The sequence below is a fragment of the Cavia porcellus genome, unplaced genomic scaffold, assembly GCF_034190915.1.
Source record: "Cavia porcellus strain 051 isolate PalLab524CR breed Dunkin Hartley unplaced genomic scaffold, mCavPor4.1 scaffold_28, whole genome shotgun sequence".
Taxonomy (NCBI): Eukaryota; Metazoa; Chordata; class Mammalia; order Rodentia; family Caviidae; genus Cavia; species Cavia porcellus.
The window spans coordinates 46,174,638-46,193,470 of NW_026947511.1; the positions used below are offsets into that span (position 1 = coordinate 46,174,638).

An 18,833-nucleotide genomic window follows, 5' to 3' on the forward strand; every position below is an offset into this window, starting at 1 on the left:
ACAAAGTGAGCTCAAGGCCAGCCTGAACTGCATAGTGAGACCCTGGCTCAAGAAAGACCAAAAAAAAAAAAAAAAAAAAAAAAAAAAACAGAGCCAACATAAAGAAATTAAGAAAACCATCTGTATGTGTAGGGTACAGTGGTGCAAACCTGCAATCCCAGCTACTAAGGAGGCTGAGGCAAGAGAATCACAGGATCCAGCCAGCCCGGACAACTGTGAAAGCCTGCCTCAAAACACTGCAAAGGGCTGAGGGACGCAGAACAGTCCCTGAGCGCCTGCCCAGCACAGGAGAGGCCCTGGGGTCGTCCTGAGGAAAAGCAGGAAAGCAAGCTGTTTACGTCTCAGAACTGGTACTAGGTGGCAAAGACAAACACTGAACTTGGGCAGGTGGACCCAGACCCACGACCCCCAAAATGGTCTTCGCTTGTGCATTTTTAACTTTGACTTAACGTTAGGCTTACAGAAGAGAGAGTTGCAGGGAAGCATAAAAATTTCCATATCCCTCTCACCACGCCTGACTGGTTAGACTGGCAATCAACCCATGAAACAGGCCAACCAGAAAGCACAAAGATTAAAATACTTGCACGCCCACGTGCATACACACATACACACACACACACAAATAAAAAAATCAGTTTTACAGATTACAATAGAAACCTCCCCTCAAAGGAAATTTGGATTTAGCTTCGCCTGTCTCCTTTCATTCATATTACCAACATTACCTAATCTGATCATGCGTTCCTCACAGGGAACATACTTTTAAAGGATTGTGAAACTATACTCAAAAATGTTAGGGGCTGGGGATTTAGCTCAGCGGCATAAGTACCTGCCTTGCAAGCAGGCAGTCATGAGTTCAATCCCTGGTACCGATAAAAACGAAAAAGACAAAAAAAAAAAAAAAAAGTATGTTAAGTCTTCAAAATATCTACCAGCCAGGTATGGTGAATCATGCCTGTAACCCCAGCACTCGGGAGGCTGAGGTGGGAGAATCGTTGCCAGTTCGAGACCAGCCTGGGCTACAAAGTGAGCTCAAGGACAGCCTGAACTGCATAGCAAGACCCTGTCTCAAAAAGACAAATAAATAGATAGATAGATAGATAGATAGAAGTTTAAAAAAATTAAAAAGGAAAAAAAAAACTGCTTCAAATGAAGCATGCTCACCTAGCTGAGCACGGTGGCAGACACCTGTAACCCTCACACTCAGGAGGAGGCTGAGGCAAGAGAATTGCTTCAAGTTCAAGGCCAGCCTGAACTGCATAGTGAAACCCTGTCCCAAAAAAAAAAAAAGCCCTAAATCCTGGATCATTTACTTAAACAGCTTTTTGAAAATCTGCTCTGGGCCTGTGAATGATGGTGGAAGGGACGGCTGGTGAGTGATTAGCAAGAATACTACTTTGCAGTCGTCTTAAATTAAACATACAATTATGGAAATAGCAACGGATTTAAAAATTACAAACCTCACATCTCTGCCAATTCCAGCATTGAGGTTTTTTCACCGGAAGGGAAAAAGTGACAGAGCCATTCCCTTACTGCTAAGCGTGCAGAACCCACAGGCCCTGTCCAGGTTGCTCAGCTAAAACACCGTCTTCTTACACTCCCATCACCAGAGGCCTGGACCACACAGGACAGCCTCAGGCTTTGCAAAGGGAAAGGCTCAGTCCCGCTGGGGCTCTGGCCCTCTCCGAGCCCACTCTGTGCACCCGGCACTGACGCCTGCAGGGGAAGACTGCAGAGCAAACCACCAGTGTTCTCAGTGTCCAGAAGAGCTGTTCATGTCTTAATGCTGATTCTGTCTCCTGCTACTTTCCTAAACTGGCTTGTCAGTTCTAAGGACCCTTAGAGGTCTTCGGGGTCTTTATGATAGGGTCACACTGTCCGCCAATGAGGGTAAACCTGACTTCTTCCCTTCCTTCCTGCATCCCATTCATTCATTCATTCATTCATTCGATTTCTGCCCAACTGCTCTGGCTACACCTTCAAGCACTGTACAGAACAGGACGGTGAAGTGGGCACCCTTGTCTTATTCCAGACTTCAGATGCTGTTAGTTTTCCCCGTAAGTGTGACGTTGCACAGACTTGGGTTTTTTTCTGCACAAAACTAAAAAGCAAAACCACACAAATGCCACTGTTCTGCGCACACCTGCCTCAAACGTTCCCTTAACGCGAGCATTTCCTTACATTCTATTCTTCTCAACCCTGAAGGGTATCGTGTATGAATTGTGATTTATAATGTAAGTAAATTGTAATTTATTTAATTCCCTCCCTGCCATGGGATATGAGTTTATCTTTAGTTCTCTCCTATTAGAACAGTTCTGTGCTGAACACCCTTGTGGATTTTTTAAAGATATTTTTATTTTTACTTTTCACATTATATAGATTTATGATGCTTATTATGGTGAAGTACAGCGATATGTATGTACATGTATATTACTTTTTAAGTAGTAGTAGGAGTTTAATCCAAGGCTTTGCACTGAGTTATATCCCCAATCCTTTAAAAAGTTTGGATTTTGAGAGAGGGCCTTGTCAAGTTACTAAACTGCAAACTGAGTCTGGTGCAAAGGCCTGACTTAAATTCCCAGAATCATAAATTAAAAAGTTTGTGCACAGCAAAGGAAACAACTAGGGTGAAGAAACAGCCCGCAAGATGTGAGAAAAATCTTTGCCTGTCTGACAGAATATCTAGAACGTATAAAGAACTCCAAAAAACCGAAATAGTCAATAGTCCAAATCAACAGTCCAAAAAAACTGGTTAGAAACATCTTGAAAGAAGTACAAATGACTGTTAAACATGTGAAAAAATACTCAATCTCTCCAGCCATTAGGGACAAGGAAATACAAATCAAAATTACACTGAAATTCCATCTCACCCACTCAGAATGGCTCTCATCACGGATACAAAACAGCACGGGGATAACATAAGGTTCTATGACGTTCAGTGACAACTGAGCCTTAAAACAGGAGATTATCCAGCGGAGACTAACTCAATCACGTGAGCCACTCCCACAGCAGAGCGCTGATTCTAGTCCATGGCAAAAGAGAGCACAGAAAGACAGTGACCGACAGACAGACCTGACACCTTTCTGGCTGGAGCAGGGGGCGGGGGGGGGGGGGGGCATGGACGTCTGAGGAGCGGCCAGTGATGTCCAGGGACAGCGAGCACCTCTGTGAAGCCAGGGAAGCAACAGAGACTTTGGACTCCCTGCCACTGGCGGAACCCACACCACACCTGCAGCGCCCGCTGCCCTGTCCCAAAACCAGATCCACAAAAGCGTTCAGCTCTCCCGTCTCCTTCCCTGGGAAAAAGAAGCACTCCTGCCTATGAGGTGGTTACAGGCAATCGTAGTGAGTGCGGTGCATTTCAGAAGCTCAAAGGATTTTTGAGTTTTCACTATAAAAAAGCAACAGATGTTTGAGGAAGGAAAGGCCTCACCCGATTTAAACACTACACAATGTGTACGTGTAACAGACCCTGCTTAATGTCCCATTAATATCCAGTTTTTATGTTCTAATACATCATTTTAAATAAGCTTTAAAGTCAGGCGTGTTGGTGCACACTTGTAATTCCAGTACTCAGGAGGCTGAGGCAGGAGGATCGTTGCAAGTTTGAGATAAGCCTGAGCTATAAAGTGAGCTCAAGCCCAGCCTGAACTGCATAGTGAGACCCTGTCTCCAAAAGACAAAAAAATAAATTTTTAAAAACTTTAAAATTACCAAAACAAAGCTGATGAGGATGGAGGTGGCTTTTACACTGCTTGTAGGACTGTGGATTAGTGTAGTTACTACGGAAATCTGTATGAAAAAAACTAAAAATACATCTACTGTATCCAGCTATACCATCCTTTGGTATACACCCAGAATTAAAGTCAGCATACTGTAAAATACTTGTGCACCTACTTTATTGTGACATGATTCCTAAAAGCCAACACCCGGAACCAGCTAGGTGCCCACCCACAGTTGAGTGATAAAGAAAACGTGGCCCAGACACATAATGGAGTACTACACAGGCATAAAGAATGAAACTATGTAGGAAAATGGACGGAACTGGAGATCATCGCGTTAAACAAAATAAGCCAGACTCAGAAGGACAGTCTTGCACGTGTTCCCTAACATCTGCGATCTAAAACATAACAATAAAAAATAAAAAGCAGCAGAAGAAAAACTGCTACTGGATGAGGAGGAGGAAACAAGGATGGAGGGAGGAAAATGTAAGGCAGGATAATAGAAGGAATGTCTGAAATCTGAAACCCAGTATTTTGTAAAATTAGTAGGTATTAATAAAAATATACTTTAAATAAAATTGATAAGCCAGGAAAAAAGACCAAGTATATACACCAGAATTACAACAACTAATGTCTTTTGGTAGAATTATAAATGATTTTATTTTCTATGTTTTTGTGTCTTGCAAGTTTCCTACGATGACGCCAAAGGTTTCTAAGCCCTTGCCTACAACCCAGAAATCCAGAAAGCCCTAAAAATGTGTTTTCATAAACTAGCAGCACGCTTGTATAAAACCTGACCTAGACTGACAGCAAACTGCTTCAAATTTACCTCACTCCGAGTGAATATTTACAGGCTTTACTATCTCTCAGAGCACAGCCACAATCCCACCGGGGCCCCCACCAGAGGCCCAGCAACTCTGGAATTGTGGATTCTGAAACATCAAACCAGGGATCACCAAACTGGATTAATTTGCAATTTATCGCCACTTTGGGGCTTTTAAAACACAAGATTCCTTACGTGTAAAAGCACCGGGAGCCTCTTGTCAATTATCAACTTTAAAATGGCAGCATCAAAGCCAGGCAGTTGACAGGCGGGATCATCACTCCAACTCTGGAGAGGCGGCACGCGCTTGGGCCCCATCAGAGGACAGCACCACCCGGCCAGGCCGGACACGCCCTGCGTGGCTTAGCCCATCCGATGCTGCAGGAAGGCAGGTGCCACCCCAGGCCCGTCCTGCCTATGCAGGCAAAGCAGACAGGAGTCACAGCTGGGGTCTGGCTCGTCGGAGCAGTGGGCCACAGGTGGCCCTGAGGTCTCCTTGGGCACATCCCGGACTTCTGATACCAAAAACAGCACCGGCAGGTACACTGACGCTTTCAAAGCAGAGACAACGGACCTGTCTTTGAAACTTTTTTTATTTGTAAACTTAACAGACTTGATCTACAAATTACTGAGAAAGAATAAATATGAAGCCATACCACATAATTTCTAGTATTACTGCCATTTACTCTAACCACACCACGGATGCTCAGAGATGTCCGATCAAGGCAACGTATTATATGATGTAATTTTCTATGCCACAGAAAATCTCCCGGTAATCTTTCGGAAGTCGGTGTGGGAAACATTTTTTGAGGGCTCTCCACAAAAAGACAGAGAGAGACCGACCAAGTTCCTACCCACAGGGGAGCCTGACTTTTCCAAGAACAAACTCTCCACTGTCTACTTGCAGGGTTTCCCTGGTGTCTCTGGGCTACAAAACCCAGTAATTTACTTTCCTTACTGAAAGCCAGGGCAGAAATAGCCCGCGCTTCCTTTTTGTAAACCAAAATTCACAGCTGTTTGGGGTGAACAGGCCAAAGAAGGGAAAAGAAACCTTTCGAAGGGATTTTTCTGGCCAACGATGCCACTTTCAATGTACCCATAACCTCCGGTGACAGTGAGCAGGCTGAAGCTGACTGGATACAGGTTGAATTTTTCAGACCACAAGGCTGTCCCACTGTTTCCTGTCTCTAATTTGTATAACTAAGGCAGCACGAACTGAACTTCACTGCAGAATTCAGAAAAAACATAAAAAGGGCCCAGGGACGTATGAAACTACTGTAAATTTTACAACTAGGTACCCTGCTAAACTGGAGAGACTGGGCTCATCCTGGATTTTTGGATCCGAAGTGACCACTACAGAAGTCACTTCCAGGCATGCTGACTTGTTTGTTTTGTTTTGTTTTGTCTTTTTTCTTTTTATCGGTACCGGGAATCGAACTCACGACTGCCTGTTTGCAAGGCAGGCGCTTATGCCTTTGAGCTAAATCCCCAGCCCTGCTGACTTTTTTTTTTTTTTTTAATTTTATTTAAAGAAAGACTAAACAAAACAGAAAATAGGTAGAAATAATACATGCATTCAGAGAAAAAATAAACAGTAAGAAATCACTGGTTGATGTTTACATATTGTCATTTTACAAATAGTTATTCAAGATACAAAAATGGAACATGTAAAGTGAGAATTCAAACAGCGTGACTGCAAACAGTTCTGTTCAACTGTTCAATAAGAACTTAGAAATATGGTTATCAATCCTATACACTTAAACATACACGCAGTTATCCATATCTTCAATTGTGTTGAGATAGAAAAAACCCAAGCAGGCTAATATCACTCTGAACAGAGAATAATACTATTGCTGGGTTTCACATTATGACACACAAGAATCTGCACTGGGTTCTTTAGTGACTCTTTTTCCTCAAAGTATCTGTTCATTTCATCATGTGTCATAAGATCAGCTCTCATAAACTGTTTATAGATTCAGGGACCCACGTCATTCTTTGGAGAAAGTCATAATGCACAGCAATTACAAAACAAGATGGAGGCCATGCCAACAAAATCACACTTAAAAGGAGTATTTTCAGAAGTTCTTTGAAAAACCATTTTTAATTAAGGTAGTTAGGTGCAAGATTTGGAAAATGTTCTCCTCAGGGATAGCTGTGATTTGCTTTGTTTGTTGTTGCTGCTTTTTGTTTTTTGGGTTTTTTTTTTTTTTTTTCTCTTTCACTTTTGCACAGTTTTAGAAGAGCCAGAAGCAAGATATCCTGTTTCCAGGTCTCCTGTCCCACAATCCCCACATGGTCAGTGCTGCCCTCTTCCTTAGGATGTTAAGATCATTTTGCTCCCGAGAGATAAGTTCAAAAGAAATCTGGCACAGTAAAAGGGCAAAAGTCAAACTGGTCAGCAGGAGAAAAAGCTGTCATCCCTTTAAAATCTCCACACTACAAGCCGCATTGGGAGTAAAATGCCAGTCGACAGAATGGTTATGCTAACCACTCCTTTTTAAAAAGGTCTAAACTTTTAAAATAAACATCAATAACCTTTTTTTTCCAAAATAATTATCTGTCTGATCTGTGGATGTTTGGGAGCACTCGCTACTGTCCACAAAAGGATTCATTTTTCAAATATTCTTCCTCGGGGCCAGAGGTTTAGCTCAGGGCGTAAGTGCCTGCTTGGCAAACACAAGGTTGTGAGTTCGATTCCTGGCACAAAAAAAAAAATCAAGATCAAATATTCTCCGTCTTCATTCCTTAGTTTAGAACCTTCTAATATCGGAAATTTGGGTCTATTTCGGGTACAAGGTGCCAGGGTAAAAACAAGTTTCTAGCCCCATTTAATCCTGTCTGCACATGTTTAGGTTTCCCCAGCAGCCTCTTGGCTCCCCTGTTCTGATTCTTTTTTCCGAATGCTTGAGAAATGAAGTGTAGAATTTTCCTAAGCCACAACACCGCCTCCCTAATGACGACGGTCTCTGGTTTGGTCTCTCTGGGCTTCGGAGTCCCGAGGAAGTCATTTCACTTCACCTTTCTGGTGACACATTATCATACGTCAATCTTTGATTCTAAGCAACTATATGATCACTTTTATTCCGAAATCTTCTTTTCTCACATTTTTTGGGCTTTTAGACTTCTGGACTCCACCTGTAACCCAAATCTTACTGTATTCTTTTGACAGACATTGCTTTCCTGGAAAGTAATAACTTCACTACAACCCAACTACAGCCAGCTCTCCGTGACTTCAGAAGTTCAATGCCCACCACCTTCATCATCAAAAGGTTTTTAACACTGGGCCTGCCCCAAGTTCCCAAGCTACAGACTGAAGACAGACACCCATTAAACAGTTAGAAAATGAATCGTGCGATTTAGAACCTCCCAGGACTAAGCATTTCGGTGAAGTATGTTTTCCAGTTTTACTTTCCCTGTAAGTAACAAAAATTATATTTGAATCATTTTGGATAGAAAACTAAAGTGCATATTTTTCTACCTTCATTAACAAGTTACCGAATGTAATTTAATCTTTGGTGGCTAAAAGTTATAAGAGACATAAATCACAGCACTAAGGTAGTTCAATGACCCTTGGGGCCTACGCACGTGGCGGGGGGCCAAGGCATCTATGTCGGCAACTTCTAAGGACTGAGAGGGATGAATTGTACCTTTGAGTGTGGGGTCAATCCTGTCCAGCGGACACACATACTGCCATAAACCCTACGAGGGAACAGATCACACCGGGAGAAGAGATGATTCCGATAGAGAACTAGAAAGTGCACGGGCTGAGGTAAGCTCTGCAGGGCATCTAGCGATCACTCGGCTAGCACGAGGTCAATGACAGACGAACATTTGGTTAACGAATGACATAAATACATCTGCCTGAGCAGGTCCTCTGTTACTGACTGCTTCTAATCTGTCATGGATTGAAAACAGATCGCCAGGCATGAAAGAACACCACTGGAAATGTGTCTGGCAGGGTAATTTGCACATAGCAGGTGCAGCCTGGCAAAACCGATGACATGAAATGAGGATAACATGGTGGACTGAGAATGTGCCAGGAGCCAGGATAGTCATTAGCTGAGGCAGTTGCTATAGGGTAGGTAATATTATTCCCATTTCACAGATACAGAACTTGAAGCTCACAGATACAGAACTTTATAGAAAGTCAAGCAGCTGATGACCATGAATTGAGAATCCAAGGCCGTTTGACTCCAGCACAAATGGCCTTAATTCTAATATTGCCTGAATAATGGAAATAAATGAGCATCGGAAGAAAGTGGGGTGTGTGTGTGTGTGTATATTGTTTTTCTTAAACTGGAAGTCTTCTTAGCTGACTGTCTGATTCTCACACATACTCTGAAACAGGTAAGGATTACGGTATGTTAACAAATACTGCCAGGCCAAAATGCTAAACTGTGAAAGTTAAGATGACCCTCAGTGCCCCGACGATGCTCCACATAGCACAAACTCAAGTGCGCCCAGGAAGCAGAAGCTTGAAGGATCTATGAAGGATCTTGAAGGGATACGGGATCAGAGGGCTTGAAGAAGTTACGAGCTAAAACCAAACAGTATAAGAGAAAGGGACACTGCCTTTGTGGAATGGGAGGAACCATAAATCCATGAATTGACAGTGGTGATCTGAAACACCCACACCCACGCAGCTGTAAGCTCCACGAATGCCTGGATGCATCAGGTCACTGCTGGCAGTGCTAATGGAGATGACCAACATTTAGCCAGATCTAAAGCTCTGGCTCCACGAACTGCGCTGAGTAACCCAAGGTCCTTGGTAGAGAGAGAAGTTGGGAAGATGGACTCGGCCCGAGCCTTTCCAAACCTATGCGGTGAGAACATGCTGACCAAGGGCTTATTTCAGTGCATGGGCTCATTTGCTCAGAAATCTTTCGCCAGGTTTAACCAGTCAGCTCTAATTAAAGACACACCTAATGTAACCAGCGCCCGAAGATCCTCCCTGGCCCTAGGAGTCGCTGGGATGGGAGGTAGGAAGAGCTTAGGCATCTGCAGCCTCCACAACAGGAGGCAGTCAGGTGCCAGCCCTAGCTCCTGGCAAGAGACATGCCGCCCACGCCTTGTAGCAGAGCCCAGGCACAACAGCGGGAGCCCCAAAACCACTGCTCAACAAGCTCCCTACTCTTCCTTACTTCCATGGCAGCCAAATCCTCACCAGATTCCAACAGCCTCAGAGTACCAAGAATCAGTTCACCTGAGCTGGAGGCCAGGGACGCGTGAAAACGTCTCACCTAAGGATCTGCTCAGGTGTAAGGGATTTCTGGCAAATCCAGAAGCCACATCAGCAACTCATCAGACAGCCACCTCCTCGCTCCTACGGTCTCTCCCTTCTCTCTCAAATATTAGAACAGTAAAGACTCAAAGAAACTGGGTGGGATTCAGAACCTAGTTCATGCATCCAATGTCCACATACTGAGCACCTGTGAGTCACCAAGTACTAATGCAAAAGACTGGGAAGACAAACAGGATAAAGACTGTTCCTCTGACACAAGAGGACCACACATTCTTACTTGTAACTCAGGAGGCCAAGCAAAGGTTTCCCTAGGGACCCACATGGCCCAAACAAGTCTCCTCATTCTGCACCTCCCATCAAAGTGTGCCCATCTGCAGCAGTGCATCACACTTCATCTAACCAGACCCTTGTATTCTTGGAGCCCAGTTTCATTCACTGTTCCCCTTGCTGGCGGCCCTGACCTCCAGCCCACCCCACGATGATGTCTCTGTTCTCTGAATTATCAACAATCACAGGAGTCCCGGCAGTTTATTCAAAAATGGCTCTCTCTCCAACTGATACTCTTATCCAACAAATCTTAAGTAACTCCTGAGCCAGTAACAGTTCTACTGGGAAGCTGGATAAATAACAGCATGTCGGTACTGGATTTTTCTTCTCTTAGGGAAGTCCCCGTGGAGAGTTCTTTTCCTTATATTTCTTTTTAAACTCTTCCTGTAGAGATCTAGGCTGGAACTCGGTACTGAATACATAACAATCTGTTAGAGCCTTGGGCTCCTTTGGTCCAAGCTCACTCAAATTGAAGTTACATAAACTAATAGGGAACAAAAGCTAACGAAGCCATTTCTAAATGAACTTCCACTTCTTATAAACCTCAGAACAAGGAAGGAGAAAAAAGCTGGCTATTGAAAGCGCTGCTGAACCAACGCATTTCACTCGCACTGACAAAGCGCCCTCCAATCCTCCTTCCAGGCTACACAAAAGTGATCTCTTCCCCTCACTCCTTGAAGCCCCAGATTCAAGTGCGTGTCTTGACAGATCTCAGAAAAGTTTAAAACGTCTTTCGCCTTCCTAAACAAGTCTTTCTAAACCTTTATTTCTTTAAAGCCCCCGCTGAATCCTGCATGTACAGTCACTTAAATGAAAGCAGCGAGGATGACGACAGTACAATCGGAGCTTCTACCAGAGAGGCTCAAAGACAAACTCTTCGAGGATCATAAATCTACGATTTTAGTATAAACAAAAGCCTAGCCCTGCACAGCCTGGTGCAAGGTTCCAAGGTCCTAAAAGACGAGGAAATAATAGAATTTCCTCCAGGGGAGCGGCAAGATGCTGCAAGGCGTGGGAGTTTGTGCAGGAGGTGAGTGAGATTTTCTCTGTATCTGCTCTCAAGTGGCTTTTGTAAGAAACCACAGCCGGCACCCCGGAGGGGGCGAGGGTGCACCGAGGCTGTGCCATGCGGCGCGGTGCCACCTGGGCACTCCCTCCATTCTCCGGCGCGGCCCGGCAGGCTGCACGAGCCCCGCGCGCCGTGGCCCGGGGACCCCGCGCAAGCCCACCCGCCGAGCCGCGGCGCCCAGACTCTCCCGGGACCCCGCCGACGGGCGGGGGCCGGGGCTTCCAGGCGGGGCCGGGCCGCGCGCGCACCCACCTGAGCAGACTGGAGAGCGGGTGACTGGAGGAGCCGAGGCCGCCCCCGCCCCCGGAGCCGCCACCGCTGCCGCCGCCGGCCCCGGAGCCGCCGCCGCCGCCGAAGCCCGAGGAGAGCCGCTTCCCGGACAGCAGCTTCTCCACAGCCGGGAGGTGCCCGGTGCGGGCCGCCTCCAGCAGCTCCTGCTCCTTCCCCATCCCCAGCGCCGCCGCCCCCCGGGCCCCCTCCCCGGGGCCGCCGCAGAGCCCGCTCGGGCTCCCAAACTTTCCGTCTCCGGGCAACGCACCCCCCGAACCGGCCGGGGACACCACCCCCCTCCCCCCCGCTGTCCCCCCTCGCACACAGGCGAGCGCGTCACTTCCGGGATCCGGCGTCACGCGTCACCGCGCCCCCTGCCCCGCCCCTCTCCCACCTAGCTGGGCGGGGCTACGCGCCGCCGCGCAGGTGCACCTGGTCCTGCCTGGCCAGGCCTCGGTGAGCCCGGGCTGCACGGCGCGCTCGCGCTCCCATCCAAGCGATGGAGGCAACAAACGGGCCCACCTGCACGCGCCCCGCCTCCAAGCCCCGGGGAGCTCAGGGCACGGAAAATACGGTAATGAGCCAGGCAGTGTGGAAAAAAAAAAGAAATACAGTAACGCGCGCCTGCATTTCCAAATCCGTTCTTGCAACTGCATCCATGAAGTAATCTGTGCGGAGATCTAGGGATAGACATGAGAAAAATGCCCTCCCTCCTTCCTCCACAGGGAAAGAGGAAAAAAACTAAAATAAAAATATGCCCAGCACTTTGCCCTCCCAATCTGAACTGGTGACTTTCAAAGCACTGACCGTGTTTGTGCTCTTAATTTTGATGAGATAACCAAATTGATATTTTTTAAAAAACAGATGTTGAAGCCCCTCGAAAACACATGTTATTAAGTAGAAACTATGATTGTTTTGTTCCCGGATAACCACATAGCACTGTTCTCTACTGGAGCGGCCAGTAGTTGCCCAGTGAAATAAATTGAATCAGTTCTCTAGTGATGACTCCGAACTCCGCCCCCGCTAGGTACTAGGGAAATAGAAGGGAACACACAGTGTATTTTTAGAAAGGCGGGAAGGAGCTGGGCGTGGTGACGCACGCCTGTAATCCCAGCACTCGGGAGGCTGAGGCAGAAAGATCTCAGCGAGTTCGAGGCCAGCCTGAATGGCACAGTGAAACTCTTTCAAAAGAATATTTTTTAAAAGCGGGAAGAAAAAAAATCTCAATAAACAAAGTTGTTTTCCTTCAGAAATGCTGGCTTTCTATAGCGGATGATTCACACTTCCAACCTTCCTCCTCTTCGCTACCCCCAAACCCGGGAACCTCAAAGTGGTTTACGCGCGCCCCTAGATCCCTCCAAGCTTTCGCGCGCTTCAAAATGCCCCTTCCGAGGACCCATAGGAGTGATGTCATCCGGGCGCGACAAACAGGAAATAAGCTACCGGCTGGCTGTGGAGTTTAGGCTGAGAGCGGTGCGGTCTCCTCCCCGCTCCGACCTTGGTTGCAATGGACAGTGCCCGAGAGTCGCCCACCGACAAAGGTGGAGAGACAGGGGAGTCAGATGAGACCACCTCTGCCCCCGTAGTCCCCGGGACTGCAGACACAGACGCAATCCCGGAGGAAACCGATGCAGACGGAGATGCGGACTTGAAAGAAGTCGTAGCGGAGGAAGGCGAGGTATAAAGATGGAAGGCGTACCCCAACATTATATGAGTGGCTGTTTGTGTGGCTGTTCTGAATTAGTCCTTCCAGAGCTAGGAAAAGTCTAGCTCACCCCTACACTGCAGTCTCGAGGGGTGAGGGAGAGGATGACGAATTTCTAGGACTGGTTCGGTACCAGAAACAAGCACGGGGTGGAATTTTTAATCGGTGCCTTTGTGGATTAAAGCTACTTTTTATTTTGTGTTGCTTTGTTGTCGTTTTGCTGTTTTTGTTTCGTTTCGTTTGATTGGATGGGGTTTTTTGAGACAGGGTCTCCATCTGTAATACAGGCCGGCCTTGCACGCACTATCTGGCCTGGAATTCATGGCGATCCTCCTGCCTCAGCCTCCCGAATACTGAGATTACAAGTATGTGCCACCATGCCTGCCTAGGAAATTTGAATGTTCTCTTGTTCTTTTCCTAGCGAGAGAATTGGGATTAGAGACTCTGTAAGAACTAAAACCCCAAATTTCTGGCAGCCTTTTCACTACAGTATACTTTCTCTTAGATGTTGTTTAAGCACATCTTAGCAACAGCTTAAAGGTAGCAGATTTGATCAAATATGATAATTTCTAAAAGAGTCACCAGTTAAATCATGTTTTTACCCTCCTGGGACATTTAACCATCAGGGACTTGCTAGTAGTGACCTGAGTGCTAATGCCGAATGATCTCTGTAGCTTCGAAACCTCAAACCAATTAGTTGAGCCAACACAAGTGTGCAGCAGTATTGCCTAGCTAAATATCAGTCAGGGCACCAGAATCTCTGCACTCTGTGAGTTCCAGTTCCAGAGGAGAATCTTAAGGTCTTAGAGCTAAAAAGGACTTATAAGATCTTAGAGTGAACATAAGACTAAATGAAAATGGGGTTTCAGCGTATAAGGTTGAATCAAAATATATAAAGTAAGAACTTTTAGGAAAAAAAATAGGACAAAACTTCTAAGAAAAAAACTTCAAGCCTGGTACGGTGGCCTGTGACTGTAACTCAGCACTCAGGAGGCTGAGGCAGGAGAATTGCCACGAGTTCAAGGCCAGTTTGAACTACAAAGGGAGACCTTGTCTCAGAAAAACTTTTTTTAAAAGCCTTAAAGTGGGTCTGAAGAATTTTGAGGAATAATTTTAATTGACAGATCACTACATAGAGAAACCAACAGAAGGTATAGTTGTGATGCTTCTAAGGCCCTGTTAAAAATTGGTCACATGGGGCCAGGAATTTATATTTCTTTTTTTTTTTTTTTTCCTTTTTATCGGTACCAGGGATCGAACTCACGACCTCCTGCTTGCAAGGCAGGTGCTTATGCCGCTGAGCTAAATCCCCAGCCCCAGGGGCCAGGAATTTAGCTCAGCAGCATAAGTGCCCAAGGTCCTGAGTTCGATCCCTGGTACAAAAAAAATGGTCACATACCAGCCCGAAAACACAAATGTTTTACAAGTAGAAAAGAAAACACAAATGTTTACAAGTAGAAGCTGTCACAGGTTACATCCTGTTAATCTAATGTAATAAGCCTGATATTAACAAAAAGCCTCTCCCCACCCCCAAAAAAGAAAATACCATCAGACATTGCTAAACTGTTTCTTAACCTTTATATTAAAGAAATTAATATTATATCAGATGCTAAGAGATTTGACCAAAATCTTACCTATTAAAAGTTCATAGCCTTACAGAGTTTTGAAAATAAGTAGCCAACTCAAGAAACTGGAAAGATAATAAACCAGAGTATAGGAACAAGGCATTAAGGATAAAAGTAGATATTTATGAATTAACACTTTAAAACTACAAGGACTGAGGATGTGGCTCAGTGGTAAAGCATGAGGAAAAGGTGTTAGCATCACCAAAAAGAAAGTTTAATATTCAAGATTAAGCCAAATAGATGTGAAAGTATAAGAAAAACAGATATGGGGCTGGGGATTTAGCTCAGGGGCATAAGCACCTGCCTCACAAGTAGGCGGTCGTGAGTTCCGTCTCCGGTACCGGAAAAAAAAAAAAAAAAGAAAAAGAAAAAGAGATACTTTTCTTTAGGAAAATGTTAATCGCCAAAATTGAAGCACAAAGAAGTTAGAAAACTTGAGCAAGTCAGCTACAAAAAAAAAAATCCGAAAAGGTTATCAGAAATATACTCTCTTTACTCCCATGAGTTCCTCTGAGAGAGACAATTAAATCTTAATGAACTTTGTTGTCCCATATGAAGAGCCCATATGAAGTGAGAGAGTACAAAGTTTGGATGTGATTTTTGCTCTTATTAAACAGACATTTATTAAACCAATGTTTATGAAGCCAGGTGTGGTGGTGCACACCTATAATCCCATCACTCAAGAAGCTGAAGCAGGAGGATCCACATGAGTTTTAAGGCCAGCCTGGACTACAGAGCAAGACCGTATCTTAAAAAAAAAAAAAGGTTTATGGAGCTGGGCATGGTGGCGCATGTCTGTATACCCAGCACTCAGGAGGCTGAGGCAGAAGGATCGCTGCAAGTTCAAGGCCAGCCTGGGCTATATGGCAAGACCTGTCTCAAAAAAAAAGCAGGCCCCAGGGGACAAGGGAGTGTGTTTGTTCTGATCCATGGCATTTCCTTACTTTGTAAACAGACTGGGGCTCTAATCGCAGCTACATTGGAAACATGGATTATTTGGCTAGTTTTCTTTCACAGATTAGGCTATAATCTTCCCTTCAGAGAAATCCTGTATCTTACATTTGATGATACAGGAACTAAAAAACTACCCAGTAAGGGATTGGTTGTGTTGTAGTAAGAATGATTTCTTTTTTACCTTGCCCATGCCTGAAGCTAGGTCAAATATATAACAGGTTTCCTTTCCTTTCATTTTTCCTAGCTCAAGAGTCAAGATGTCTCAGATTCCACACCAGGTGAAAGGGAAGACTCATTACTTGCTCCTGCAGCCAAAAAACTGAAAATAGAGACCAAAGAAAAAAAGGAGAAAAAGCAAAAAGTAGATGAAGATGAGATTCAGAAGATGCAGTAAGTCACTTTGCCCTGTTCTGATGCGACTACGCAAACACAGTACATTTTTCTTGGCCTTGACATAATTCCTAGTTTAGGCAAGATTAAAAAAGCGACACATGGGAGTGCACACCTGTAATCCCAGCACTGTGGGAGCCTGAGACAGGAGGATTACAAATTTGAGCCCAGCTTGGGCAATTTACTGAAGTACACAAGTTTTTGTATAAATTTCCAAAATTTTGAAACATTTTGTTTTGCTGGGTTCTGGTCTTGGTTTCTTGGTGATACTGGGCATTGAACCCAGGGCCTTCACACGTAGACCTGTGTCTCCAGCCCTTTGTTGCTTTTTATTTTGAGACAGGGTCTTACTGAATTTCCCAGGCTGAGCTCAAACTTGCCATCCTCCTGCCTCGGCTTCCGAGGTTCTTGGGATTATAGGTATACACTACCACACCCAGCTCAGTTTAACATTTTAATTTCCTAAATTAATAGTGAAGGGGTTTTGTTTCTATTTATTGGCCACTGATATTTTTACAAATTTCCTGCTCATGTCCTGTGTTCATTTTCTCTAATTGATTTGGCCATCTTATTTATTTGAAATAATTACATATTACAAATATTGTTCGGTGTATACTTTGCAAATATTTCCCCCTAAATCTATTAATGTTGAAAACTATTAGTTTGAATATAAACTTACATATGAAGTCTTAAGTTTTTATAATCAATGTGACATGCAGTGAGGTAGAATTAGGGGGAGAAGGAGCTAATGCTAAAGACACTGTACCCCAGATTATTCAGCTTTTATCCTCAATAAAGAAAGAAAGGGAAATTATGCTGCATGCTTTCTCAGTTCTTTAGTAATAGAAATGTTACCTCCATTCCCCTAGCACCAAGCCTGACATGAAAAATTGGCTCTGCGGTATTAGTTATAATTGTCTGAGACTTGCTTTTATTGACTTAACATCTCCAGCTTCCATTCTCATCAGCTGACTTACTTAGTTAAATCTTTGTCTAGAATCCTGGTCTCTTCTTTCTCAGAGGAGCAGCTGAACCGCTACGAAATGTACCGCCGGTCAGCTTTCCCTAAGGCAGCCATTAAAAGGGTAAGAGTGAGCTGTCTGTCCTCCTGTCGTGTGTCACAGCTGAACCAGGCTGTGGTGACAGAGTCTGTTCTTCTTTAAGCTGATCCAGTCCATCACCGGCACCTCTGTGTCCCAGAATGTGGTCATTGCCATGTCCGGTATCTCCAAGGTCTTTGTTGGGGAGGTGGTAGAAGAAGGTAAGTGGGGGTCACACGTGGCCTTTTCAAGAGTATCAAAGCAGGGAACTTACAAGCACCTGTGGGAGTTTCCATTTGTATTGGTGTTTTGGAAAGCAAGACTCTTGTTTCTTAAAGAGTTTCAATAGCAGGGAACAAGGAGCTATCTAGGAAATCCTCCCCCACAGCCCTCTTTAGTCCAGGGCCAGGCAGCAGACTTTGTGGCTTTCACCACCACAGCTTGTTTGTCTCTGCTGACAGATACAAGAAAAGCCATCACCAGGGCTCACCTGGTGCAGTGTGGGTGTGGTAGGTTGTCCCTGACATCGTCAACTCTGGGCACGCCCTCTGTCTTTTGACACAAAGTCTAGCTGTTTCCGGTCGCTAACTTGTAGCTTGCGAAATCCTGATTTGCTTAAGCAGTAAATACGTTCTGTTGCCTGTGATAAAGCCCAGTGTGGTATATTACTGGCATGCTACATTTTGTCGCACACTCTAAAGGGAAAGTCTTGATTTATTCCTTTAGCAAGTCTAAGGAGAGTGAATAAGATTTAGAGGATGCAAAAGGGTTATGTGATTACTAGGTGCTCGTGTGATAATGAAATGTGCTCCTTTCCCTCTACTTAGCACTGGATGTGTGTGAGAAGTGGGGAGAGACCCCACCACTGCAACCCAAACATATGCGGGAGGCTGTGCGGAGGCTCAAGTCCAAGGGGCAAATCCCCAACTCGAAGCACAAAAAAATCACCTTCTTCTAGACTGAAGCCTGAAAGGCCTGCTACTGGGAGAAGGAATTCTGGTTCTGGTTCCCTGCTCCCTGAGGCTTTCTGTACCGGTGCTGCAGCATCGCAGTCCTCCAGGGATCCCGTGATGGTTTTAATTCCACACTTAAAGGCATGCAGACTGTTTCAGCTGCCCTGACTGAATTTTGGGACCTCACAGGCCATTTTGAGACGCTCAGCTGTCTCTGGATAGCTGGAGGAAGAAAAGGGCATGGACCTTCAGAATCCTCTGAGCAGGAGCAGGAGCTGCTTCTGGAGAAAATCTTTCAAGAAAATTTTCATGTTGAAGCCTAAAGTACCAAGACTTAGGCTGTCTCCTGCATCTGGTTTTAAGTAGATGAAACCATCAGAAACTTGACTTGTGGAACTCTACCCAGAAGGATGCGGTAACAGCAGTGGGCAAAGTTTGTGCTTGTGAACATTTAAGATTCTCCTGTGGATTTTGGTGACTGAGTGTCAGATTTTTCCAGCTTGTAATCATTTTGTGTGTAGCTGATTGAAATGGGGAGAATTTCATCATTCTTTTTTGCCATCCAAATAAAAGGTAGCCTCGGCTTTTTTTGTAAAAATTTGTAGGGGCTGGGGGTTTAGCTCAGCGGCATAAGCACCTGTCTTGCAAGCAGGCGGTCGTGAGTTCGATCCCCGGTACCGATAAAAATGAAAAAAGACCCAAAAAAAAAAAAAAAA

At 45.0% G+C, this 18,833-nt stretch overlaps 2 protein-coding genes across 7 annotated transcripts in view; one reads left to right on the top strand and one right to left on the bottom strand.

Moving 5' to 3' along the window:
• Anks1a (ankyrin repeat and sterile alpha motif domain containing 1A) overlaps positions 1 to 11,719 on the bottom strand; it is a 147,258-nt gene extending 135,539 nt beyond the window's left edge. For 2 of the 6 annotated variants that reach the window (XR_010044120.1, XM_063239028.1), the window contains exon 1: positions 11,433 to 11,719. Coding sequence is in view for 2 of the 6 variants with exons in the window: in XM_063239028.1 (XP_063095098.1) it covers positions 11,433 to 11,629 (197 nt within the window). In the remaining 4 variants the exon portion in view is untranslated. The remainder of the gene's footprint in view (positions 1 to 11,432) is intronic. The other 4 variants (XR_010044121.1, XR_010044123.1, XR_010044124.1 and 1 more) reach the window with 2 other exon arrangements.
• A 1,147-nt stretch (positions 11,720 to 12,866) lies between these two features.
• On the top strand, positions 12,867 to 18,701 carry Taf11 (TATA-box binding protein associated factor 11). The gene is made up of 5 exons (XM_003473904.5): positions 12,867 to 13,128; positions 15,979 to 16,124; positions 17,122 to 17,209; positions 17,289 to 17,385; positions 17,992 to 18,701. Exons 1-5 carry the CDS (start codon positions 12,958 to 12,960, stop codon positions 18,120 to 18,122), a joined length of 633 nt encoding a protein of 210 aa, XP_003473952.1. The 5' UTR covers positions 12,867 to 12,957; the 3' UTR covers positions 18,123 to 18,701.
• The last annotated feature ends 132 nt before the right edge of the window (positions 18,702 to 18,833 follow it).

Excerpts from the sequence above, each read along its gene's own strand:
- Taf11 (XM_003473904.5), top strand. The coding sequence starts at position 12,958 with ATGGACAGTGCCCGAGAGTCGCCCACCGACAAAGGTGGAGAGACAGGG. Across the intron at positions 13,129-15,978 it reads TCGTAGCGGAGGAAGGCGAG|CTCAAGAGTCAAGATGTCTC; the intron begins GTATAAAGATGG and ends CATTTTTCCTAG. Across the intron at positions 17,210-17,288 it reads CTAAGGCAGCCATTAAAAGG|CTGATCCAGTCCATCACCGG; the intron begins GTAAGAGTGAGC and ends TTCTTCTTTAAG.